The sequence below is a fragment of the Schistocerca cancellata genome, chromosome 1 (assembly GCF_023864275.1).
Source record: "Schistocerca cancellata isolate TAMUIC-IGC-003103 chromosome 1, iqSchCanc2.1, whole genome shotgun sequence".
Classification (NCBI taxonomy): Eukaryota; Metazoa; Arthropoda; class Insecta; order Orthoptera; family Acrididae; genus Schistocerca; species Schistocerca cancellata.
The window spans coordinates 494801174-494828051 of NC_064626.1; the positions used below are offsets into that span (position 1 = coordinate 494801174).

Here is a 26878-nt window from a genome sequence, read left to right on the forward strand (position 1 = left end):
TTGGTTAAATTGTTTGCTGGGAGAGGAACTTACACACAGTTTTTAATGAAATCCCAGAAAAAGAAATCCAGTGGTGTCAAGTCTAGGGACTGAGTTGGCCATGTGATTGGCTCTTCAAGGCAAATCCACTGACATGGGAAGAAATTATTGAGCATACCTCAAACTTCTGTGAGGAAATAGATGGTGCACAATCTTACTGGTAGTAAACTATTGCATCTCTGTCATCTTCATTGATTTGAGGAGTTAAAAAGTTTTCAAGAATATCCAGATACAAAATACCAGTGAATTTTCTCCATGCAGAAGAAAGGGCCTTCTATTTTCAGTTTGTTAAGTGTACACAACATATCAACTTTGGGGCAGTCGTGAATGCATTCCATGGCTGTGTGTGGATTTTTGCTGTCTCATTTTCTGCATTTGTGGGTGTTCACCATGCCACTGATATGAAATGATGACTCACTGCTGAAGATTATTGTGTTTAGGGATGTCTCATCATCCTGTACTTAATGCAACATTTCCACACAGAATTCTTCAACCAGCAACCTTATCCGTGTCATTAATGTGCTGTGCCATTGTGAATCTTTATCGTTTCAAGTGTAAATGTCTACACAGTACTCACCAAACAGTCTATTGAGGAATGCCAGTCTTGGGAGATGCATGTCACATTGGTTTTTGTGTACTGCAGGCAAAGCTCTTCCTAACCTGTTTGACATAATCATCAAAATGTGGGCAACCTGGTGATTTATCATGTCACAGTGAACAATCTGTCTCAAAAAATTCTTGTGCAAGGAGCAAATTGTAGGCCTGCTTGGAAGTCCTTTACCTTATTTGGTCCAAAATTTTCACCAAACAGTTGTTGCAGAGTTCATTTCATGAATCCGAAACACATGGCAAGCCCACTGTGCACCAGTCGAAGTAGCCATTTTAACTGTGCACTATGCTGGTGCTCCTGGTGGTGGACTGCAGACTGAGGCACTACATGAAACAAACTTGAGGTTATTGGTGACTGTCAAGAGAACATTAACTGCCATTATGTGTATTGCTAACAGTGAAGTACAAAGAAGGTGATGTTACAGTATAGGTTGTGTGTGTGTGTGTGTGTGTGTGTGTGTGTGTGGTTTTTTTTTTTTCTTTTTTCTTAGTTAGGATGTGGTCCCCTTATTAGCTTAATAAAACACTAAATTTGGAAGGATATGAAAATATTTTACAGCACTGTGCAGTGCATGCAGGAGAGGAACAGTTTGGCAACCATAACTGTTTGTATCACCATGACAATGCACCCTGTCATAAAGCAGCATATGTGAGGCAATTGTTTGTCAACAGTAACATTCCTGAAATGGACTGGCTGGTCAAGAGTTGAGACCTCAATCCAGTGGAACACCTTTGGGATGATTTAAAAAGTCAACTTCACTCCAAATCCCAGTGTCCAACATCACCACCTTGTCTGGTTTCAGCTCCTAAGGAAGAATGGCCTGCCATTCCTCCAGGCATTCAGGAAACCCGTTGAAAGAGTCCCCAGCAGAGTCCAAGCCATCACAAAGTGATAGGGCGGGCACTCCCAATATTAATGTCCACTGACAGGTGTATGGATACCTTTAGTCAAAGTGTGTTGGATTTAAATAACTACAATACCAGACAGGAACACAATTTATAATTTCCAAGCAGATTTCCCCTCTATATCTAGTTTTCAGAGTGGGTTTCTCTCCTCCATTGTGTAGATCTTCATCCATTTGATAAAGCAAGAAATTGATAAACTCTACAAATACAGAAAAGCATTTAAAAATTACTGGCTATACTTCTTCCACAAATCATCTAATTATGTAGAGTCCAGGACTGAAGATTTCTGTAAGTGGAATGACAATAAACAATGTTCATTATGGGACATGGATAATTGCTATTGTGTTACAAATAACTAAACCCATTTCTAATAAAGCATTGTTTCTGTTCTGTACAAATTTCTGAATCTGTAACAAAAACTTATTTAAAAATGAAATTGTAAGAATATGTCCCTAATTTTAATTTGCTTACTACGTATTACTGCAACTCTTGTTTGACCTCTCCAATATCAGTTGTACAGTTTGTGCAGTATGATAAAACTGGACCTATGAAAAAAAAAATCAAATATCAGTGCAGTCATATACACACTAAGCAGATAGAACTGAGGAAGCAGCAGATAGTATCCTTCATATCAATTTTCCAATGCCAAATTTGGTTTGAGTAAGCACAAATAATTTATAGCAGTTCAGTGATAGTCAGTACAGTGTCTGTCAGGTGATCCACTTTATTAATATTTACATTGACTTGTTACATATCTCCAAAGCTTATCCTTCATGACAGAATCCACACGATATGGTGAATGAATGAATATACACTGAAGAGCCAAAGAAACTGGTACACATTCGCAACATTGTGTAGGGCCTACACAAGCATGCAGAAGTGCTGCAATATGACGTGGCATGGACTCGACAAATGTCTAAAGTTGTACTGGAGGGAATTGATGCCATGAATCCTGCAGGGCTGTCCATAAATTCTAAGAGTACAAGGTGGTGGTGATCTCTTCTGAACAGCACACTGCAAGGCATTACATATATGCTAAATAATGTTTACGTCTGGCAAGTTTGGTGGAAAACAGAAGTGTTTAAGCTCAGAAGAGTGTTCCTGGAGCCACTCTGTAGCAATTCTGGATGTGTGGGGTGTCACATTGTCCTGCTGGAATTTCCCTAGTCTATCAGAATGCACCATGTACATGAACGGATGCAGGTGATCAGACAGAATGATTTCATGCATGTCACCTGTCAGTCTTTTCTAGGCATATCAGGAACCCCATATCACTCCAACTGCATGTGCCCCACACCATTACAGAGCCTCCACAAGCTTGAACAGTCCCATGCTGACATGCAGGGTCCATGTATACGAGGCTGTCTCCATATCTGTACATGTACATCTGCTCAATACAATTTGAAACCAGACTTGTCTGACCACACAACGTGTTTCCAGTCATCAACAGTCCAATTCCTGTGTTGACAGGCCCAGGCAAGGCATAAAGCTTTCTGTCATGGAGTCATCAAGGGTAGAAGAGTGGGTCTTCGGCCCTGAAAGCCCATATTGATGATGTTTCATTGAATGGTTCACATGCTGACACTAGTTGATGGCCCAGCATTGAAATCTGCAGCAATTTGCAGAAAGGTTGCACTTCTGTCATGTTGAATTATTCTTTTCTGTCATTGTTGGTCCCATTCTTGCAGGATCTTTCTCTGGCCACAGTGATGTCAGGGATTTGATGTTTTACTGGACTCCTGATATTCAAGTTATGCTCATGAAATGATCATACAGGAAAATCCACACTTTGTCGCTACCTTAGTGACACTGTGATGCATCACTCATGCGCCAACTATAACACAATGTTCACACTCACTTAAACCTCGATAACCTGCCATTGTAGCAGCAGTAACTGAAATAACAACTGCGCCAGACACTTGTTGTCTTATACAGGTGTTGCTGACTGCAGTGCCATATTCTGCCTGTTTATATATTTCTGTATTTGAATACTCATGCCTACACCAGTTTTTTAGGCACACAATTGCAACTTAGGATTTCCATTGTTTCTTTGGATTTAGTCTGAGGAACGCCCTTGTTACTCCTTCACCAATGTCACAGCTCATCTCAACCAATGAGTGAACTAGTATTAAGTTTGCAATTCAAGAATTATCAATTTTTAACATCCCTCACATACACATAACTACTTTTCTTAACACCAAAAACAAAGATCTGATCATATGAAACAGCTGCTGTATATGTGGATAATTTCATGAATTATACCATATTTGTTGGTAGTACATATTATTATGGGAAATAGTCAAGTATGAGAGTGTGAATTATCAGTCACAATGAATTGATTTTAGTCTAATTTGTTTACTTTTATTCAGATTGCGTCTTTACAAATGTTTAACATATATTTTCAGGTTTTATTATGCTAGAGTAACACCAGATCCAAGAAATCCTGATTTGCATTATGCTCCTCCAAGGCTCAACAAGAATTTCATCAGCTCTAATTTTGATGAATGTGTTGCACTTCAAGATCCTGAATGTACGTTTGAAACAGGGCAGCCATATGATCTAACAATACCTTACTTCTGTGGACATGAGGAATGGTGTATGTAAGTGTTCGTACCTTTGTTATGCTTGTAATGCTACTAATTCACTATCAATATAATAGTATTTCATGAAACATAGCTAATTTTAGAGCAGTAATAATTTTGTTTTCCTTTAGTAATACACCTGCATTAAGTAGGAATGTAAACAATAATATTTGTTTGGTAAATGTTGTAACACACACACACACACACACACGTATATCACACGATATTCAGAGGACATCACTTATGGATGCACATTACACAGTTCTCTTTAATATTTTAAATAGATAATTTTTATTTACTTTCATATGCTGAATGAAACATAGATAATGAATTAATTTATGAACCCTCCATACAGATTATAAACTTTCTGACACAGAATAGAGTAAATACTCATACCGAAACTGGAAATTCTGCACCACTGTACATAACTACTTTAGTACTATATAAATAAGATTATTTCTCAATCAAAGCAACATGTCATAATGACCATTTTGTTGCAGCACACTTTGTAATATCACTTTCTACCTCTACATTCGGACTCTACAAACCCCTGTGAAGTGGTAAAGAGTATTTGTCATTGTTCCACATGTTGGGGTGTCTTCCTGTTCAAATTGTGTATGGAGCATGGAAACAATGACTATCTAAATGCCTCTGTGCATCCTGTAATCAGTCTACTCTTATCTTCACAGTTCCTACAGGAGTGATAAGTGGCTTGAGGTATATTTCTAGATTCTTCATTTAATGCTCGATCATCAAATTTTGTTAGCAGACTTCAGTGGGATGATTTGCATCTATCTCCAAGTGTCTTGTTCACCCAAGTTTTTCAGCATTTCTGTGATTCTCATTCAAGACTCAAACAAACACGTCACCATTCATGCTGTCCTTCAAATACATTCAACAGCTCTTGTTTGTCCTATTTGTAATGAGTCCCACATACTTGAGCAATATTTTAAGAGGGGACATATAAGTGTTTTGTAAACAGCCTCCTTTGTAGGCTGACAGCATTTTCCCAGTATCCTGCCCATGAGCAAAAGTCTGTCAGCTGCTTTATCTATCACTGAAACCATGTGATAATTCCATTTCATATTCACATAAATTTTTACACCCATGTGTTTGTATGAATTTGGTTGATTCATTTTGGGAATCTTTGATGCTGAATTCAAAGGATTCTGCTTTTCTGTGTTTTGTGAGATGCATAATTTTACATCTACATCTATATGTACAGGGCTACTCTGCAATTCACACTTAAGTGCCTGGCAGAGGGTTCATCAAACCATTTTCATACTACTTCTCTATCATTCCACTCTCGAATGGTGTGTGGGAAAAAGGAACACCTAAATCTATCTGTTCGAGCTCTGATTTCTCTTATTTTATTATGATTATCATTTCTCCCTATGTAGATGGGTGTCAACAAAATATTTTTGCATTCAGAAAAGAAAGTTGGTGATTGAAATTTCGTAAATAGATCTCGCCACAAAGAAAACCGCCTTCATTTCAGTGACTGCCACCCCAGCTCACATATCATATCAGTGACACTCTCACCCCTTTGCACTTTTTCAATGTCCTCTTCCATCAATACTAACTGCTAAGGATCCCACACCGCACAGCAATATTCCAGCAGAGGACGGACAAGTGGGTCTGTCACATCTTCTAAGTGTTCTTCCAGCAAAGTGCAGTCTTTGTTTCACCTTCCCCACAATATTATCTATGTGGTCTTTCCAATTTAAGTTGCTCATAATTGTAATTCCTAGGTATTCAGTCAAATTGACAGCCCTTAGATTTGTGCGATTTATTGTATACCCAAAATTTATGGGATTTCTTTTAGTACCCATGTGTATGACCTCATGTTTTTTCTTTGTTTAGTGTCAATTGCCACTTTTTGCACCATACAGAAATTCTCTCTAGATCATTTTGTAATTGGAATTGATTGTCTGATGATTTTACTAGGCAGTAAATTACAGCGTTATCTGAAAACAATCTAAGAGGGCTGCTCAGATTATCACCTATATCATTTATGTAAATCAGAAACAGCAAAGGTCCTATGACACTACCTTGTAGAAGGCCAGATATTACTTCTGTTCTACTCTATGATTTACCATCTATCACTACGAACTGTGACCTCTTTGAGAGGAAATCACGAATGCAGTCACACAACTGAGACAATACACCATATGCAGGCAATTTGATTAATAGTTGCTTGTGAGGAATTGTATCAAAAGTCTTCTGGAAAGCTAGGAATATAGAATCAATCTGAGATCCCTTGTCAACAGCACTCATTACTTCATGGGAATAAAAAGCTAGCTGTGTTGCACAAGAAGGATATTTTCTGAATCCGTGTTAGTTATGTATCAATAAGTCATTTTCTTCAAGTTGATTCATAATGTTTGAGTACAGTATATGCTCCAAAACCCTATTGCAAATTGAGGTCAGTGATATGGATCTGTAATTCAGTGGGTTACTCCTATTTCCTTTCTTGAATATTGGCGTGACCTGTGCTACTTTCCAGTCCTTATAAACACACCTTTTGTCAACTGAGCGATTGTATATGATTGCTAAGAAAGGCACTATTGTGTCTGCATACTCTGAAAGTAACCTGATTGGTATACCATCTGGACTGGAAGACTTGCCTTTCTTAAGTGGTATGAGTTGTTTCGCAACACCTAAGATATCTACTTTTATGACACTCATGCTAACAGCTGTTCTGGTTTCGAATTCTGGGATATTTACTTCATCTTCTTTTGTGAAGGAATTATGGAAAACTGTATTTAGTAACTCCGCTTTAGTGGCACCATCATCGGTAGTGTTTCCATTGCTATCGCACAGTGACAGTACTGACTGTTTTTTGCCACTGGTGTACTTTACATATGACCAGAATCTCTTTGGGTTTTCTACCATATTTTGAGACAATGTTTCATTGTGGAAACTATTAAAAGCATCTCGCATTGACATCCGCACTAAATTTCAAGCTTCCGTAAAACTTAGCCAGTCTTGGGGATTTTGCGTTCTTCTGAATTTAGCATGCTTTTTTCAATGCTTCTGCAATAGTGTTCTGATGTGTTTTGTGTACCATGGTGGATCAGTCCCGTCTCTTATTAACTTATGCGATATGAGTCTATCTATTGCTGTCGATACTGTGTCATTGCATTTGAGCGATATCTGGCCTACACTTACATAATTAGCTTGGAAGGAATGGAGACTTTCTCTTAGGAAGGAATCAAGTGAATTTTTATGTGCTGTTTTAAATGGATATATTTTGCGTTTATTTTTAGTGGTTTTGGTTGATATTGTTTTGAGACTCGCTACAATGACCTTGTGTTCACTAATCCCTGTATCCATAATGACGGTCTCTATTAGATCAGGATTATTTGTGACTAAGAGGTCAAGTGTGTTTTCACAACCATTTACAATTCATGTGGGGTCATGAACTAATTGTTCAAAGTAATTCTCAGAGAAAGCATTTAGTACAATTCTAGAAGATGTTTTCTGTCTACCACCAACTTTGAACACGTATTTTCACCAACAAATTGAGGGTAGATCGAAGTCTCCACCAATTTTAACTGTATGAGTGGGGTACTTATTTGTTATGAGATTCAAGTTTTCTTTGAACTGTTCAGCTATTATATCATCTGAGTCAGGGGTTCGGTAGAAGGAGCTAGTTATTATTTTGGTATGGCTGTTGAGAATAACCTCTACCCATAGTAATTTGCAGGAACTATCTATTTCGACTTCCCTACAAGGTAAACTACTACCAATAGACACAAACACACCACCACCTATTTTATTTAATCAATCCTTTCTGAACACAGTTTGCGCCTCTGTAAAAATTCTGGCAGAATTTATCTCTGGCTTTAGCCATCTTTCTGTTCCTGTGTACATTTAAAGCAAGTTGCCAATCTTGGGATCAATTTGAAATCTGACTGGTTATTTAAGCAGCTTTTTTAAGATGGTACTTCAGTAAACACTGGCGGAAAAGAATTGCAACACCAAAACGGAGTCATGAAACATAAAAGTTGGTGGGCATGTTTCTACATCTGAAAAATGTTGTCTATTCAAATTTCACACCAGTCACATAAGAGTGGCACTAGCAGCCTCACTATAAGGATGCAAATAAGGTTTGCTTTAAATATGTGTTGTGACAGTTGTGAGACTAGGTGTGATCACGAATGCCTTTAAGACAACAAAGATGCCATTATCATCACCTCACTGAGTTTGAAAGAGGTCTTGTAAATCTGTATGTCAATCTGGTGATTCAACCTGTTGTACTGCCATTCATGAACAGTATTCCAGGGTGTGGTTTCCAATAGGATAGCTATTGCCCACATACTGCTGTTATAACACAACTTGCTCTACAGGGAGCTGAATGTTGCCTTGGCCTACTTGATCACCTGATCTGTCTCCAATCAAGCACATATTAGACATCATCAGACAAATCCAATGTTGTCCATAAACAGCATTAACTGTCCTTGTAATAACCAGCCAAGTGCAACGGGGCATGTAAGTCCATCCCACAAAGTAACATCCAACACTTGTACAACACAATGCATGCTTGCATACAACATCTTGGCAGTTACACCAGTTACTGATGTACAGGCATTTCACATTTGCAATGGCTTAGATCTCACTTACATTAACCTATGATCTTGAAATTACAGTCTTGAAATGGCTACTCTGTTTGTAGATGTCAGGAAACATGGTCACATTGAGGAAAGGTGCTGGATCAATTTTTTCAAAAGTAAAATTTATTACAAAAGCCCTTCATGACAGGTGTTTTTTGTTCCTTGGTACTTACACACTAGAAACAGAGGCATCTAATTTCTACTAGAATTTTACAACAGCTTCAATCATTCTAAAAGCATTCGCCACTCCAATAATTAAGAAAGATTCACTTTGAATTATTTAAAAAAAATCACTTTAAGGAAAAATATATATAAAGGCATTCATTTTAATAATTTAAAAAACTTTCAATGAAATCTGGAACTGGGCTGAATTTTAAGGGAACAACTGTCATCATAAAAGGATGTTACAAACAAGTTAATCCTGAACAAAGATAGCTTAACCAACACTGGTTGCCCATAGAAGCTTGTTAACTAGAACTTATCAGGAGATTCTCAAAATAGCCAATAACAATTCACAAGTCATGACAAAACAAACCTTGTCAATTGCTATAGAATTCCAGCTAGACACCTATAGGCCACAAACATGGCATTCAACCTTAGCCAACAAACAAGTTCCTGATATTAACAATATTAGAGAAGGTTACAGAAACCAACATATCCAGTTTACAAACAGTAATGGTTTTCCTTTTTTTAAACCAGTACAGGTTTTTTTTGAGTGCACCCTTTCGCCTCAGGCTAGACACAGAATGGTCAAGCCTGCCCCACATCACCTGCTGTCACAAACAGACTTACACACAAAGCTATGTTGTGTAATGTGTCCCAATCAGATAGGAAGGCTCAAATGGCTCTGAGCACTATGGGACTTAACATCTGTGGTCATCAGTCCCCTAGAACTTAGAACTACTTAAACCTAACTAACCTAAGGACATCACACACATCCATGCCCGAGGCAGGATTCGAACCTGCAACCATAGCAGTCGCGCGGTTCCGGACTGAGCGCCTAGAACCGCGAGACCACCGCTGCTGGCAGGTAGGAAGGGCTGTTTTTTTTCCCCATTCCCCCCCCCCCCCCCCCCCCCCACACTAGAATGCTGACATTGCATTCTTCCAAAGTCTAATTGTTCCAAAGTTGGACATGTCACAATGACGAGTGCAGGAACATAATATCGCAAGCATAATTAAAAGTAATAATATCAATGTGGAATTAACCTCTACTGTGGATGGGCAACTTGAGTTAATTTAATGGTTACCGGTGTTGATTACCATAAAGCTCGGAATCTTCACTGGCAAGCATCTGAGTTTGGTGATAGCGGACCATGTTTGTGTGAAATATAATGCAACAAAATAATTTGCATCACACTATAAAACATAAAAGAGACTTCATTAATGAAATTTAGACTGCAAAGTTTCACTACATCTGTATCAACAATTCTGCACATAACAGTGTGCAGACAATGCACAAATCAACAGGAAAGGTAGTCACATCATTCCAGTAAATCACACATAGACTATATCAGAATTTCCAGTTGTTATTTCAAATAAACTACAAGCAAACATAAGAGATGCTTACATTCTGAAAGGTAGAAGAGAGACAGAAGGTAGGAGGCAATTTGAACCTTTCTTATTCGCAACATGAATGTCGAAATTAACAACAATGCTGGCTGTAGAAATATGGTAGTGGTATTGTGCAATTTTATCTTTGCAGAGTGAACTAATTAGTTACAGTTGCTCCTGCATCATCAGGATACTGTAGTTATCTCAGACAATCTCTCTCCCTCTCTCTCTCTCTCTCTCTCTCTCTCTCTCTCTCTGTGTGTGTGTGTGTGTGTGTGTGTGTGTGTGTGTGTGTGTGTGTGTGTGTGTTTCTTGCTTTTAGAAAGAAGAAAATTGTCTGACAGGCAACATCTTTCTTTGTATGCCTGCCAACTGATCAATGCTTCATCTAGCACTATGTAATCTTTCTATTATGTTTTTTTCCACCCAGGACTTCTCTGTATCATATCTTATCATTAGATTCAGACTGAGACTTCTTCACATACATCTGTACTGCAATTTATGTGAAATTAATTAGGGAAAGATAACACTATAGTAAATCATTTTTATGTATCATTTATTGCAGGCAGCTGAACAACCGAATGGCACTAGAGAAAGCCAAAGAAAATGTGGAACACTTCTTTCCTGTTGTTGGTGTCCTGGAAGAACTGAATGCTACTTTAGCTTCCTTGGAGAGCAATCTTCCATATTTCTTTAAGGGTGTTCAAAAAATGTATTTTGAAGAATTGCTACGTAAGTAATATGAGAGCATCTGCAGTTTCACATAACTACATTCATTAGTGTGGAAGAGTATATAGGTACTGCTGATTTCTATAGTAAGGAAGTGTCATTTATATAGTTAAAACTTATCAAGTTCTCAGGAATTCTATTCATTCAATGACATGACAAATCACAGAGAAATTTGAACCTCAGTGTAAAATAAGTTTTTCAGATGTATGAAAATTAAAAAAGTCAACAAAAATGCCAACTAAACATTAATTACTGTTAACTGAGGAATGTTGCATTATGTAGTATCACAATGTGAGTGAAATTAGATAACATCATAATAGAATTAATAATTCATTTTGAGAAAGAAGTGAGAATTAAATGTAAAGGATAAGGCAACGTAAATGACAACTAGTATCAAGACATTGTTGTCATACAGTGCCAGAAACATAGCAAGATACTGATATTAGTAACTGAACTGTAGTGAGCTGTGTGCTATAAGCAAAGTAAGGGCTGTAGCATGAGAAGTTAGACATACTTATCAGTTCTTTAGTACAAGGATGGTACAGAAAGTAACCACCATTCTAGCATGGAGCTAGTATTTGTGTGTGGAGTGCTGCCACTGTCACATCTGCATTTTCTCTGATTCAGTAACCATCTGGCTGTGAAAGTATGAATCTCATTCTTTTGTGGGTTCATTTATTATAACAGGATTATATGAGTGCTGTAATAAGAGATCTCATGAAGTGTTAGCAGTAATAAGATTTCTTTCAGTGCAAAATGTCTCAGCAACAGGCATTTATCATCAATTGTGTACTGCATCCAATCAAAACATTAGTTTTTAGTGTGAGCCATATGGGTAAGAACTCCCTCCCTAGCATTTTCAGTGTGAACTCCTTTCCCCTCTTCCTTTCCTTCTCCCTTCCCCACTGTAGCACCCTTCCATCCTACTAGGTCACCAGCATATGTAGTCAGTCCGTGTGGTGGAGCTGTTATGCACCCATATGGCTCATCCCCCTGACAACACAGGACTCACACTACTGATACCTGAGCTGTTCCCTCCCCATGTATGCCAAAGAGTGGTAGTTTATCTTCTTGGAGCATCAGAACTCCCAGCAACAGCCACCATGCCAGTCATCCCTTGCTCTGTGGCTGGGTAGCACCCATGGGGAGAGCCCCTGGTTGGAGCGGGTGATATCAGGGCAGATGCTTAGCACATGAAGCATATCAAGTTGCAAAAATCTGGCTGTTCTCAAATGGCTGTCTATTCAAATGGTGAAGGATCATTGAATACTGCTTCGTATGACCTGGCAACCTTTCCGTCCCTCTTCCGTGGCTACACCATTCGGGAGGGGGGGGGGCGGGGGGCAGGCTCACTGTCTTGGGATGAAATACTTTCCCCATTACTTCATCTTTACTAGGATGGATGGGAACACATTCACCACCACAAAGCCATTGTTTTTCATGGAAAATATCAAGGACAAGTTTGGTGAAGTGGAGTCTCTTTGTGAGATGTGGTTAGGCTCCCTGTTGATCAAAGCTGATCCATAGCTCTTCATGTCAGTGATTGTCATGGCAATGTCCAAGTGTCCATAACTCCTCACCAGTCTCTGAATATGGTCCAAGGAGATATTTTTCATAGGGACCTCATCCTGCAAACTGATGAGGAAATCCAGGTTAATCTGGCGCAGTGTGGCATTCATTTTGTTCAACGTGTGCAGATGAGTCACAAAGACAACTGCACCAATACTGGCACCTTCATTCTGGCTTTTGAGGGGGATACCCTGCCACAGAAGATCAATATGTGCTACAAATATGACGTGAACCTGTACATCCTTCCACCTATGTGGTGCTTTCGATGCTTGCATTTTGGGCATATGTCTTCCCACTGTCCAGCAGACTCTTTGTGTGGTGACTGTGGCCAACCACTCCATGAGGGAAGCCCAACTGTGTGTGTCAATTGTGCTGACTGCCTCTCCCCTCGCTTGCCAGATTACCCAGCTTACAAGAGAGAAAAGAAGATCCAAGAATACAAGTCCTTAGATCGCCTGTGTTATGCTGAGACTCACCAAAAGTATGAGAGATTCCATCCAGTGACACTATCTTCAACCTTCACCTCTGTTACTTCATTTCCTCCTTCTCCCCCCTCGTCCTTGACCCAGCCACACCCCTCCCTCCCTGAAGTTCCCACGACCTTCCATCAGGGGGCTACTCCCCCTCCTTGGCCAAAGAAGTGCCCCCTTTCTTCAGCATCTGCCAGTGATCGGGCTCCCTCCCAGGACTTCTCTCTCAGGACAGAAGATTCTTACCACCACTCGGCCATGAGGCACACCATCTGTACGCCCCAAGGTCGTGCTCTCCTTTCAGTTCCAGATCTTGCAGAAGCCTGTACTCCCTCTCTGGCCTGCCCTCCTCTACCTCAGAAAGAGAAGAAGAAACATAAATCCCAAGATAACACATCCCCGGTGCCCCCGGATGTGCCATCTCCCTCCTTGCAACCTGTGTCATCTTATTTATGGATGTCACCCCATCCTCCTCGGCTTCTTCATGTTAATCTTGGACTTTCACCACATACTCATCCAGTGGATTTGCAATGGATACTATTGTCACCTACCAGAAATGCAACATCTTGTCTCCTTCTATTCTGCATTCTGTCTTGTTCTTTAAGAAACACATTTCCATGATGACCACTCTCCTAAATTTTGCAGTTATCAGGAGCTCTGTCAGAGCTTTGCTGGCCCCAGGATACCATCTGGTGGGGTCTGCACTTCGGTTTGCTCTGATGTCATTAGTGATTTGATCCCCCTACATACCAACGTGGAAGTGATAGCAATTAGAGTGCACACAACTCCAGCAGTCACCATTTGCAATGTCTACGTCCCTCCAGGTAGGCAACTTCCTTACATTGCCCTGTTTATCTTAATCCAACAACTCCCGTCCCCTTTTCTCCTCCTGGGGGATTTCAATGCTCTCCATCCACTGTGGGGGAGTGTCACTTCAATAGGTATGGGTATCCTAACTGACCAACTTACCACGGACCTCAATATGTGTCTCCTCAATGATGGCTCCCCTACCAACTTCAGTGCTGCTCATGGCACCTTCTCTGCTATCGATCTGATGACCTCCTCCCCTGCCCTTGTGTCTTCCCTACACTGGTCACCCCATGATGATCTTTGTGAAAGTGACCATTTCCGGTGATTCTATCATTCCCCTGCTGCTGCCAGGCAGACAGGCCCCCAAGCTGTGCATTCCACAGGGCCAATTGGCCTTTATGTCTGCTGTGGACTTTGACACTTCCATCTCAATGCCCATTGATGTAGTTGTGCAAGACATCTCTGCCACTTTCTCCATGCTGCAGGTACTGCTGTCCCCCTATCCACAGGTCCCCCTCATAGTCAACTGGTACCGTGGTGGACCAAGGAAATCACAGTCGCTGTCCAGGACCGCCAACAGGCATTGCAGTGATTTAAGTGACACCCTTCACAGACCAACCTCCTCACTTTTAAGCATCTCCATGCTAAGGCTCATTACCATATTAAGCGGAGTAAAAAGGAATGCTGGGAGCACTATGTTTCCTCCCTGGGGACATATGCCTCTTGATCACAGGTTTGGTCCAAGTTTCATAGCTTTCTGGGCTGCCAGTGACAGGCAACTGTCCAGGGTCTGAACCTCCAAGGTGATCTGCATACTGATCCATTGGTCCTTGCAGAACACCTCGCAACAAACTTTGCAACAGCATCATCATCCTCTTCCTACCCTACTACCTTTCTCCAGCAGAAATGCAGAGTTGAGCAGACCCCCCCTCTGTTTCATCCCACACCACGTTGAGCCCTATAATGCACTGAAAGGGAATCAGTGCAGACTCTTAGGCCTTCATGAGACACTGCCTCAGGCCAAGATTCCATCCACAACCAGATGATCCAACACTTGTATGTTCCCCAGAGGCAACAGCTCCTCTGGGTTTCAACCACATTTGGCTCACAGGTGCTTTTCTGTCACAATGGTGAGACAGTATAGTTACACCATCCTTAAGCCCAGAAAAAATCCAACTACTCTAGACAGCTACTGCCCAATTAGCCTGATGAATGTACTTTGTAAACTGTTCAAAAGGATGGTCAGCTTCAGATTATTTTGGGTACTTGAATCTTTGGGCCTTTTGTACCATACCAGTGTGGCTTCCAGGCAGGGTGATCTCCCACTGACTAATTACACCAATTGGAATCAGCCATCCAACAAGCTTTTACTCACTGCCGGCACCTAGTTTTGGTCTTCTTTGACTTACATAAGGCACATGACGTGGCTTGGCGCCATCACATTTTAGTTACCCTCCATGACTGGGACTTCCATGGTCCCATTCCAATTTCTATCCACGAGTTTTTGTCTCACTGGCTTTTCTGGTTTCGAGTTGGCATTTCACTCAGCACCCCTCAGATTCAGGAGAATGGTATCCCACAGAGTTCTGTGCTAAGTGTCACACTCATCCTCATTGCCATCAATAGGCTTGTGACCTCTGTTGGGCCTCTGGTTACCCCAGCATAGTACGTCGATGATTTTTGCTTCTGGTGCAGCTCCCACTCGGTAGCATCTGCTGAGCAGCAGTTTCAAGGCACCATTCGATGGGCCTCTGCATGTGCCACCACCCATGGCTTCCTGTTTTCTCCCTCCAAAATGCGGGTTATGCATTTTTGTCATCAACCCACTGTACACCCTGATCCAGAACTTTATTTAGGCAATCAGCTTCTCAATGTTTTAGCACAGTCCCCTTTCTTGGGCTTTCTGTTTGATAACAAGCTGAATGGCTGCCCCACATTCACCACCTAAAGACTACATGTATGTGGAAGCGTAATGCTCTCCGTCTTGTGGGCCACACGTCTTGGGGTGCAGACTATTCTATTCTTCTCCATATTTACCTGCTCTGGTCTTGCCCAGACTAGATTATGGTAGTCAGGTTTATGGCTCAGCAGCTCCTCCCACTTTGAAACTCCTTGACCTGTCCATCATTGTTGGGTGCATCTGGCTATTGGTGCCTTTCACACTAGTCCTGTTGATAGTCTCCTCACAGAAGTGAGGATTTCCCCTCTATGCCTCCAATGGAGCCAACTCCTTGTTTCTAATGCAATCACCATTCACCATCCTGACTGTTTTGTAAACCCAGTGCTCTTCCCCCTCGTAGCACCCGTCCACAAGTGGGATTGTCAGTTGGCGTGCACTCACTCACTCACTCACTGGACTGCACCCCCTGTCTTTCCTCCTCCATGCCCCCCCCCCCCCCACCCCACCTTGGATGGTGCCTAGACAACAGATTAGGACCAATCTGTTCCAGGGTCCTAAGGTCTCTGTTGATCCTTTGGTTTTCCGGCATCTTGTTTTTTCATCCCTGCAGAGTTCCATTGTGCCACAATCTTTCATCCTGATGGTTCTAAGACAACTGATTAGATGGGTTATACTTTCACGTCTTCTACTGGCTTCAAACACCATTTATTGCTGGGATCATGTAGTGTGGTCACAGCAGAGCTTCTAGCCATTCACAGGGTCCTCCTTTTTGTTTCTAAGGCCTCCCTCCACAGTGCTTTAGTTTGTTCAGACTCTATGAGCAGCCTGCAGGCTATCGACTGAGGCTACTCTTGTCACCCTTTGGTCTCTGCTATCCATGACCTTCTCTTTGCCCTTGTATAAGCCACCTGTTCAGTCATCTTCCTCTGGGTCCCAAGCAAGTCATGCGGGCACCCCAGGGAATGAACTGGCTGACCATTACAGCCCTTTGAGTTAAGTATAGTCTTCCTGATTCCTTAAATTTAATGTTAGCAAATGATCCACAGATGGTTGAACTGGTCCTCAGTTTCTTCCATGAAAGTGGTTTTCATTTCCAGATATAAGGTTCTTCTTTAGTCTTGGAGCAGGGGCAGGTTGGTCATGGTTGGGACTTCTTTTACAGTCTTCTTGGTATGTGACCCCATGACTGCCCCCCCCCCCCCCCCCCTTGTTCTTCCAGTTTTTAGATTTGGTCTCACATTCTATGCATTTATTGTGTGTGTTTAATATTCATTACTTTATAATTTGACTCCCTTGACTGGATCCATGCATTTTTAGCAGATCCTTTTTCTTCTGTGACTAATTTCGGAATTGCAGGGCTGATGACCTTGCCATTAAGCCCCATAACCCCTCTCAATCAATTCAATCAATCAATTATATACAATACTGTACATCTCTGTTTCTTTCCTGAAGTTCTTGAAGGTCCAGGTTCATCTTCCTTGGACTGCTGATTGAGTGATCAGCTATATTGTGGCATGTACACTGTTCCCTGGCTCAACATGGACTTATTCCCCCTCCTGATAGTACTACCAGAGTTGGTAAGAGTTCTTGTGCCTCATTGATTTGAGATTATCTATGAAGGAAGCACTCTCTGATGGCGTGAGGAACCTAGTTCATTATTTGGTAACCTGCTTATCATTTCATTTCTGTTTAGTGTAGAGCCTTGATTTTCTGAAACCAACTTTTAAATTAGAAGGTCCATTGTCAGCCAACCTGTCCACCAACTTCCGTACCAGTGATGGAATAAATCTTTTGAGATACCACCAGAATTTCATAGGATAAAAATAAGACAGGTGCGGAGGTTGGGTCAGGTGTGTTGCATATGAAGGTAAGGCATTGAATGAAATATCATTGGATTCACCCAACTTAATAATCCTTGGACTAATATGACTGCTTGTATTGTCCTCTGTAATAACCTTACATCTTTCTGCTTCAGCTCAGGTAAGAGTAAAGCCATGAACCAGTCTTCAAAACTGGTTCAGTCAAATCAACCACTTTTCATGGGCTATACCTGGCTGATAGAGGGCTGTCTTCCATCCAAGTATCCCACATTTTCTCTGATGTATAACTGATACATGGTGTAAGATGTCAGCCACATATTCACACATCATGGAAAAGCCCAAAGTTTTGCTGGAATTTATTGTGATTTTTATATTCCTGTTTAGTTTAGACCCTTTTCTTGCCCAGGTCATTAACCAGGTTTGTCTTATGGCCACCATGAATATTTTCAGGAGCAATGAGTTCCAGTTGCTTCCCAATGTTCTCAAAGTAAACATTTATGATGTCTATGTTCACAGCAGCTCTATTCCTCTTAATATTATTTTACAATCATTGTGATTATTGGTCACGGTGTTGCTGAACAATTGACTCAGCCCAACATTTTTCAGGAAACTTGTTGGTGAATCTAAATTCTTCATGGCCACACGAACCCAGATACAATTTTAAAATGCAGCAAAGGTCAAGGGTGGAAATCAAGAATCTGAACTCACTCATTTTGACAGCATGCTGTATATATGACTTCTCCTCTTGCAAAGTAAATGCACAGCTTTGTCCAGGTTGTGCCACAGCTTTCATTTTAAGATTTGTAATGTGCAGTTCCGTGGACTACTGCAGCCTTGCGGAAGGATAGTCTCTTTTGCTTTGATATCTTAAAAATACTGTTGTAGCTCTAATTCATTTTTATGCTTTTAATTATGTGGTGAGAAAACTTCTCATCAGGCAATAACATGGAACACAACAATAGTTCACACTGGAACATGGACCATAAATGTGTTCAAGTTACAGATTTTACTTTCACTGTGCAATTCTCTCACATATTTCCAACAGACAACCACCAAACTAAAGATAATATATCCCAAATATATTATTAAGTAAATAAATAAAATTCCTTTCAGCACAAAGGAAAGTAGGATGAACAAGCTGTAAACAAGCATCTTCACATTTATATTTTGTCTGCCAAACCTGGCAGTTTCTAACCCTGCTGGTAGGTGGCACACCACCTAAATATTTCAGAAGCGATGGTAGCACTTGGCTAGTAGTAAACCGTGCTCTGTGGAGCTGTGTAAACACAGTGCAGTACCATAAGTGTTTCATGCACAACACTCATCACTGCTATAGAGCGAGGGAAATAAAAGCAGAAGGTAGGAAGCAATATACGGTATGAATGTTCCAGTGAAGCAATGAAAAATTTTGGGTATGAATTTTTGTAACACAATCTGTTTATTATATCAGGCAAACTACTAAACATTATTTTTAAAAAATTATAAAAAAATGATCAATACACCTATTTGATGCATGATTTGCACAGCTGATGTCCTTAGCTCATCAGTTTGAGCACAGAAACAAACATTAAATTTGTAGGTGGGCCTTCACTAAAAGTTCACCCCTTGTATCAGGGCCTGGACTTACGATGTGAGGACCAACCCATGAATGCAAATCACACCAGGTACAAACCAGCAAAAACTGTTTAGACACAACAAAATGAATAAAGTTCATAATCATATTGTGGCATCGATAGGTCATATCGACCATAGACAACATTAATCTTTGGGACTCAGGTCACTCATCTGAGCCGCCATGTTAATTCAGTCTGTTCTTATTCATGTTTTATCCATCTCCACTGCAGGATGTGATTTTAGTGTATTTTTGCTTCTGATGAAGGTATATTTAGATGTACCAAAACTGTGGTCAAGGAGGTGTATAATGATTGTGATCCATGCTTAACACATAAAACTGATATTGAAACAGATGTTGATCCATACAGTTCATCACCCTTGCCACATAGGGAGCCACAAATCACTGTAATAAAGGACAATCTTGGTCCAAGGAGTGGGTATTAAACGTCATTATGTACATGGAAGACCATCTGCAGCATTGTTAAAAAAAAGAACAGGTTTTGAATAAATCCACAGCAATATGATCTTGTAGTGCAAATATAAAAATTACAGATATTTAAGGGAGCACAAGGCACACTTGTTACAGAAACTGGTGTTTGCGCACTTCAAGTATGATCAATAAAATTTACAAGATGTGCATGATAGTGACCTACTATGTTATGCACATCAAATTGCACATGACATAGATTGCAATGATCTCAAGGGAAGCACAGGGTGGTTGCAAAACTTCAAACAGTGCTACAGAATTGGAAAATGTAAGGTAACAAAATTTCAAACAATACATCAACTTGATGATGCACAGCAAACTGCAGAATTGGTCTGAAAATTTGTAGACAAGATAAACTAACTTATGCCGTCATTTCTGGATGGTACATTGGCTGGAAAGTTAGTTATGTGCCACAAGAAGTTGGAGGTGCTGTGCTGCCTACAAGTATTTCTCATATGCATGATATTGCAAGGGCAGTAGGGAATATTTATGTCACAGCAAGCAAGAGTGGGAAAATGGCCATAACAGAAGTACAACTATGGTATGAGCACTGCTTTTGGCCAGTAGCTGGTAAAAATAATTTGCTTTTGCCTGATTCATGGTCTGTTTATAAAAACCATCCTCCTTTAGAGCAAACTATCCCTCCTGGAAAATGTATGACATTGCAGTTCATACCACCTGAAGAAATGTATGAAGAAATAAAAGAAATTATTCAGATAGTGAAGGGAGATGAAAATTTAATAGTCATGGGTGACTGGAATTTGAGTGTAGGAAAAGGGAGAGAAGGAAACATAGTAGGTGAATATGGATTGGGGCTAAGAAATGAAAGAGGAAGCCGCCTGGTAGAATTTTGCACAGAGCACAACTTAATCATAGCTAACACTTGGTTTAAGAATCATGATAGAAGGTTGTATACATGGAAGAACCCTGGAGGTACTAGAAGGTATCAGATAGATTATATAATAGTAAGACAGAGATTTAGGAACCAGGTTTTAAACTGTAAGACATTTCCAGGGGCAGATGTGGACTCTGACCACAATCTATTGGTTATAACCGGTAGATTAAAACTGAAGAAACTGCAAAAAGGTGGGAATTTAAGGAGATGGGACCTGGATAAACTGAAAGAACCAGAGGTTGTACAGAGTTTCAGGGAGAGCATGAGAGAACAATTGACAGAAATGGGGGAAAGAAATACAGTAGAAGAAGAATGGGTAGCTTTGAGGGATGAAGTAGTGAAGGCAGCAGAGGATCAAGTAGGTAAAAAGACAAGGGCTAGTAGAAATCCTTGGGTAACAGAAGAAATATTGAATTTAATTGATGAAAGGAGGAAATATAAAAATGCAGTAAATGAAGCAGGCAAAAAGGAATACAAACATCTCAAAAATGAGATCAACAGAAAGTGCAAAATGGCTAAGCAGGGACGGCTAGAGGACAGATGTAAGGATGTAGAGGCTTATCTCACAAGGGGTAAGATAGATACTGCCTACAGGAAAATTAAAGAGACCTTTGGAGATAAGAGAACCACTTGTGTGAACATCAAGAGCTCAGATGGAAACCCAGTTCTAAGCAAAGAAGGGAAAGCAGAAAGGTGGAAGGAGTATATAGAGGCTCTATACAAGGGCGATGTACTTGAGGACAATATTATGGAAATGGAAGAGGATGTAGATGAAGATGAAATGGGAGATATGATACTGCGTGAAGAGTTTGACAGAGCACTGAAAAAACCTGAGTCGAAACAAGGCCCACAGAGTATACAACATTCCATTGGAACTACTGACGGCCTTGGGAGAGCCAGTCCTGACAAAACTCTACCATCTGGTGAGCAAGATGTATGAAACAGGTGAAATACCCTCAGACTTCAAGAAGAATATAATAATTCCAATCCCAAAGAAAGCAGGTGTTGACAGATGTGAAAATTACCGAACAATCAGTTTAATAAGCCACAGCTGAAAAATACTAACATGAATTCTTTACAGATGAATGGAAAAACTAGTAGAAGCCAACCTCGGGGAAGATCAGTTTGGATTCCGTAGAAATACTGGAACACGTGAGGCAATACTGACCTTACAACTTATCTTAGAAGAAAGATTAAGGAAAGGCAAACCTACGTTTCTAGCATTTGTAGACTTAGAGAAAGCTTTTGACAATGTTGACTGGAATACTCTCTTTCAAATTCTAAAGGTGGCAGGGGTAAAATACAGGGAGAAAAAGGCTATTTACAATTTGTACAGAAACCAGATGGCAGTTATAAGAGTCGAGCGACATGGGAAGGGAGTAAGACAGGGTTGTAGCCTCTCCCCGATGTTATTCAATCTGTATATTGAGCAAGCAGTAAAGGAAACAAAAGAAAAATTCAGAGTAGGTATTAAAATCCATGGAGAAGAAATAAAAACTTTGAGGTTTGCTGATGACATTGTAATTCTATCAGAGACAGCAAAGGACTTGGAAGAGCAGTTGAACCAAATGGATGATGTCTTGAAGGGAGGATATAAGATGAACATCAACAAAAGCAAAATGAGGATAATGGAATGTAGTCGAATTAAATCGGGTGATGTTGAGGGTATTAGATTAGGAAATGAGACACTTAAAGTAGTAAAGGTGTTTTGCTATTTGGGGAGCAAAATAACTGATGATGGTCGAAGTAGAGAGGATATAAAATGTAGACTAGCAATGGCAAGGAAAGCATTTCTGAAGAAGAGAAATTTGTTAACATCGAGTATAGATTTAAGTGTCAGGAAGTCATTTCTGAAAGTATTTGTATGGAGTGTAGCCATGTATGGAAGTGAAACATGGACGGTTAATAGTTTGGACAAGAAGTGAATAGAAGCTTTCGAAATGTGGTGCTACAGAAGAATGCTGAAGATTAGATGGGTAGATCACACAACTAATGAGGAAGTATTGAATAGGATTGGGGAGAAGAGAAGTTTGTGGCACAACTTGACCAGAAGAAGGGATCGGTTGGTAGGACATGTTCTGAGGCATCAAGGGATCACCAATTTAGTATTGGAGGGCAGCGTGGAGGGTAAAAATCATAGGGGGAGACCAAGAGATGAATACACTAAGCATATTCAGAAGGATGTAGGTTGCAGTAGGTACTGGGAGATGAAGAAGCATGCACAGGATAGAGTAGCATGGAGAGCTGCATCAAACCAGTCTTGGGACTGAAGACCACAACAACAACAACCACCTGGAACCAATGGACAAATTCAGTCTGTGGATCTTTCTTTGTTCCATTTCTATAAAACATTATTGCACTTACTGCTGTTATGCCTTAAAGCAGGGGCGGGCAGGAATCCTGCACCTGTGCAGTGCACTTGCTCGTGCGCAGTTAACAGGTGTTCTGCGTGCACACAGAGTCAAGCTGACTACCCACTTCTCTCCCCTCCCCACCACACCATCCCTCCGCTCCTTTCTCTGTAAAGTGTTTTGTTTCCTAAATTGCTTTATTGAATGAAGGAATAAGATTAGTAGGAGTGCTTGAAAGAAAACATGGTTTGAAAGTGTACCTATTACCTATGATACGTTTTATTTAATTATCACAGGGGGGTTTACAATACGTTTAATGTCTGGAACAAAATTTCTACATGCAGACAAATGCAAACAGTTATATAAATTTTCATCACTGATGTTTGCTCTTAACCAAGACTTATTCATTTTCATAACAGAAAAAAATCTCTCACTAATGTATGTTGAGCCAAACATTGACATTATCTTTGCGGCTTCATGATGGAGATGAGGAAACTCTTGCAGTGGAAAGTCGTGATAAAAGTATATTACACTTCTTGCCAAAAGGAACTTGTCTCTCAGACTAGAATTACACTGTAGATCTATTAATTCCATTTGCAAATTGGGCTGAATATCATCTACAGAAACAGCAAATGGTCTCAAGAACCATTCAGAAGCTTGGGATAAATATGATATATCCCCTGATCGCTTAAGAAATTCCTCTTTTATTGCACCAAGTACGGAAACATATTCTTTGCGATTCTGTTCTCACACAGTAGACAGAGTAGGGAAATGCACTGCATTCCCTGATGAGAGATGTCATTCCCACAGCTCAAACTTGCTAGTGAAAGCTTGCACCTTTTCAGTCATTTCATAAATTAGCTGATTTTCTTCTTGCAAACTTGTGTTCAATGCAGTCATGTGCCCGGTAATGTCCACTAAAAATGCAAGGTCGATAACCCACTCTGGATCTTCTAACTTGGGATCATACCTTCCTTTGTCCTTTAAAAACTGATTTATTGGTACTCTCAGCTAAAAAAATCTTTTACGTACATTACCACAGCTAAGCCAGCGGCCTTAACTGTGGTATGGTATGTCACCGTACTCTTCCCCAACTTCAGCTAAATATGTGTGAAACTGTCTATGATGTGTAAGTCATGGGATCTCAAATAATTAACTGCCAGAATAACCACTTGCGTGACATCCCCCAGTTTTGCTGCTTTTGCACAGAGTACTCCTTGGTGCAAAATGCAGTGATGTTGTGCAATGATTCTTCTGTACATTGTAACTTTTTTCTTAGTAATCCAACAAATCCCATTTGTTCCCCTTTCATTGCAGGTGCTCCATCTGTTGTCACTGATGCCAAACGTTCTCAGTTTAAGCCAGCTGAATCGACAGCTTCTTCAATGACTTTTAGGATGTCCGCGGCAGTGGTCATGCTTTTTAAAGATATCATATCTAAAAAATTCTCTGTTATGTGCAGAGCAGTGTCCATGCCATGGACATAAATCACTAATTGCACAGTGTTTGAAATATCTGTGGACTCATCAAGTGCAATGGAAAATGCAATAAACTCCTGCACGTCACTCCTTAATTGAGGGCAAAGGTCACATGCCATGGCATTTATTTGACAACTTACAGTCCGCCAAGAAAGAGTGATAGCTCAAAACTGATTTGAATTCAGTGAGCAAAGTATATCAGCAGTGTCATTGATGAACTCCTTTATAATCTCACCTTCAGCAAATGGTTTTCCAGCTATCGCTATATTAAGCACACACTTATAACTTGCACGTACTGCTGGGCTATCCTTGCTGTCGTCCTGTAAAACTGAAAACAGTGCTCCATAAAATATTAAATCAGTTAGATGAGAGACATGACAAAAGAAAGTCACAGATCTCTGGTGACAACTTATGTCAGATTCATCTAGTATTGTCACATCACTCTTCTTAAGCTCAGTCAATTTCCCCATCCACTCAGAATCTGAGAATAAATTGTACTCGTCCTTGTGAAATTTGTTAAAATGGCGTTCAACACTAAACTTCCGCTGACCTGTGAGAATACTGCCACATAATAAACATTTCAAATTTTCACGTTTTTGCACAAAGAAAAAATGATCCTCCCATTCCTTTTTAAAAGATAGCAAATCTCCACTTCTCCGTTTCCTTGATTCACTCTGCATTTTCCGGTTCTTGAAATACAACGTTCACTACGTACTGGTCGCTTTGCATCAACGTCCACAGCCTATCCTGGTACTACACTACCACCACTCCGGCCAGCTCAATGCATCCATTTTATGAAATGTAATACATACACCCTGTAGTAGGTTGGTCTGTGCACCTCCCACACACTCATTTTCTGTCACATTCCTGATGCATATGGTGAGTCATTAGCAGCTAATATTTTTCCAGTCATAATTGTTAACATGACACTTTCAAATGAGCCTTACTAAAGACCAACTTGTGACTTCACATTCAAGAGGTTCCTTGTACACCAATGTTTCTCAATCACTATGTCATGACACATGGGTGTGCCAAGAGATTTTTAATGTCTTCTAATCTTCCACAGACAAAATATCTAAAACATAAAAAAAATATTACCTAATTGTTTCTTGGGGTGGCACAGTTCACAGGAAATCACCCATTATGTACAGATTTATAGATGTTTCATAATAATTATACATTTTTTTGCATTCAACTCTAAAAAGAATGATTCATCATCTCACAATCACGCCATAATTAAAAAAAGTATTGTATGTATTTTGTGTATTAGCTTTTTTACCATCTGGATCTCTGCTATCAAAAATTATGTAAAACTCATTATGTAGCTCTATAATTCATGATACAACTTTTTTTACAGAACCACACAAAAATAGGAATCGAAAGAAACCACCAGAGGTTGCTCACAAAACTCGAAAGTGGCTACATTCACAACTGGAGCTTGAATATGAATTTTATTATTGGTTACGAGCAAGATTACTGACTCAAATACAGTGATATAATGATAAACTGTCAAATTGCAGATTGCAGCATCAATTTTATATAAATGTGACCTGAACTGAAATTTTATACCAAATGTGGTGTGCAATCTCTGTATTTTATTGCTGAATCAGCTATTTTATTTATGACTCTACTTTCTGAATAATAAGTACAAATTTATTTATGTATATTTTCATCTATTTGTAGAGTATTTTTTAATTCAGTGTGCTGCATTATGCTTGTAGCTAGTGTACACCTCTTGCCAGATGTTAGATGGACTGGTTGTTTCCTGTGTGTAACTGTTATCAGGTGTCCTTCATGGAACATATGATGTGTGAATGATCTACGAAGAAAATTTTTCATAATTTGCAAATAGTTATGTTTTAATTTTAAGGATGTCTGACTTACCATGTTTTAAGTCCCTTTGATACCATATATATCAAAAATAGAAATGCTAATTTCTACACACAGATTGTGAAATGTTTGCATATAATTTGGTTGCACGTTATTCAATGAGAAGAATAGTTGTAAATATGTAACATAATTGTTGTATGTCAGGGCAATAATATTGTACTTGCATTACAATTGTAACTTGCCAGTATGAATATAAAATCATTTATAGTTTCGTCAGCCATGCATGCCCAGTAATAAATGAGTGTGCAATGTCTTCGAAAAGTTACCAAACCATTTATCATATTTGAAATGATTTTTATTTGAAGAGCATTTTTAAAGGGATTAGACCAATAACACACCTCATATAGTGGTTAATGGATGTATCACTATACCCAAAATATAGATTCATTACCATAGAACAATAGACTTTACTTGTACGTCATTTAACTATGAATTCTTAGGAAGATAGTGGGAATGTAATTTTCATGCCAAAGCATAAACTATCATATGTAAAAGTTTAATATTCTAGAACCAGCAGGCATAAAGTGAAACTCAATGTTTCATTTGGATACTGTAGTCT

The 26878-nt window shown here is 39.8% G+C and overlaps 1 protein-coding gene across 1 annotated transcript in view; it reads left to right on the forward strand.

Moving 5' to 3' along the window:
* The window catches only part of LOC126185988 (uronyl 2-sulfotransferase-like), a 187084-nt gene extending 160549 nt beyond the window's left edge, over positions 1–26535 (forward strand). Inside the window, exons 4-6 of the mRNA XM_049928177.1 lie at positions 3960–4154; positions 10872–11038; positions 25787–26535. Of these exons, the coding sequence (XP_049784134.1) occupies positions 3960–4154; positions 10872–11038; positions 25787–25923 (499 nt within the window). The 3' untranslated portion in view covers positions 25924–26535. The remainder of the gene's footprint in view (positions 1–3959; positions 4155–10871; positions 11039–25786) is intronic.
* Positions 26536–26878: the final 343 nt, after the last annotated feature.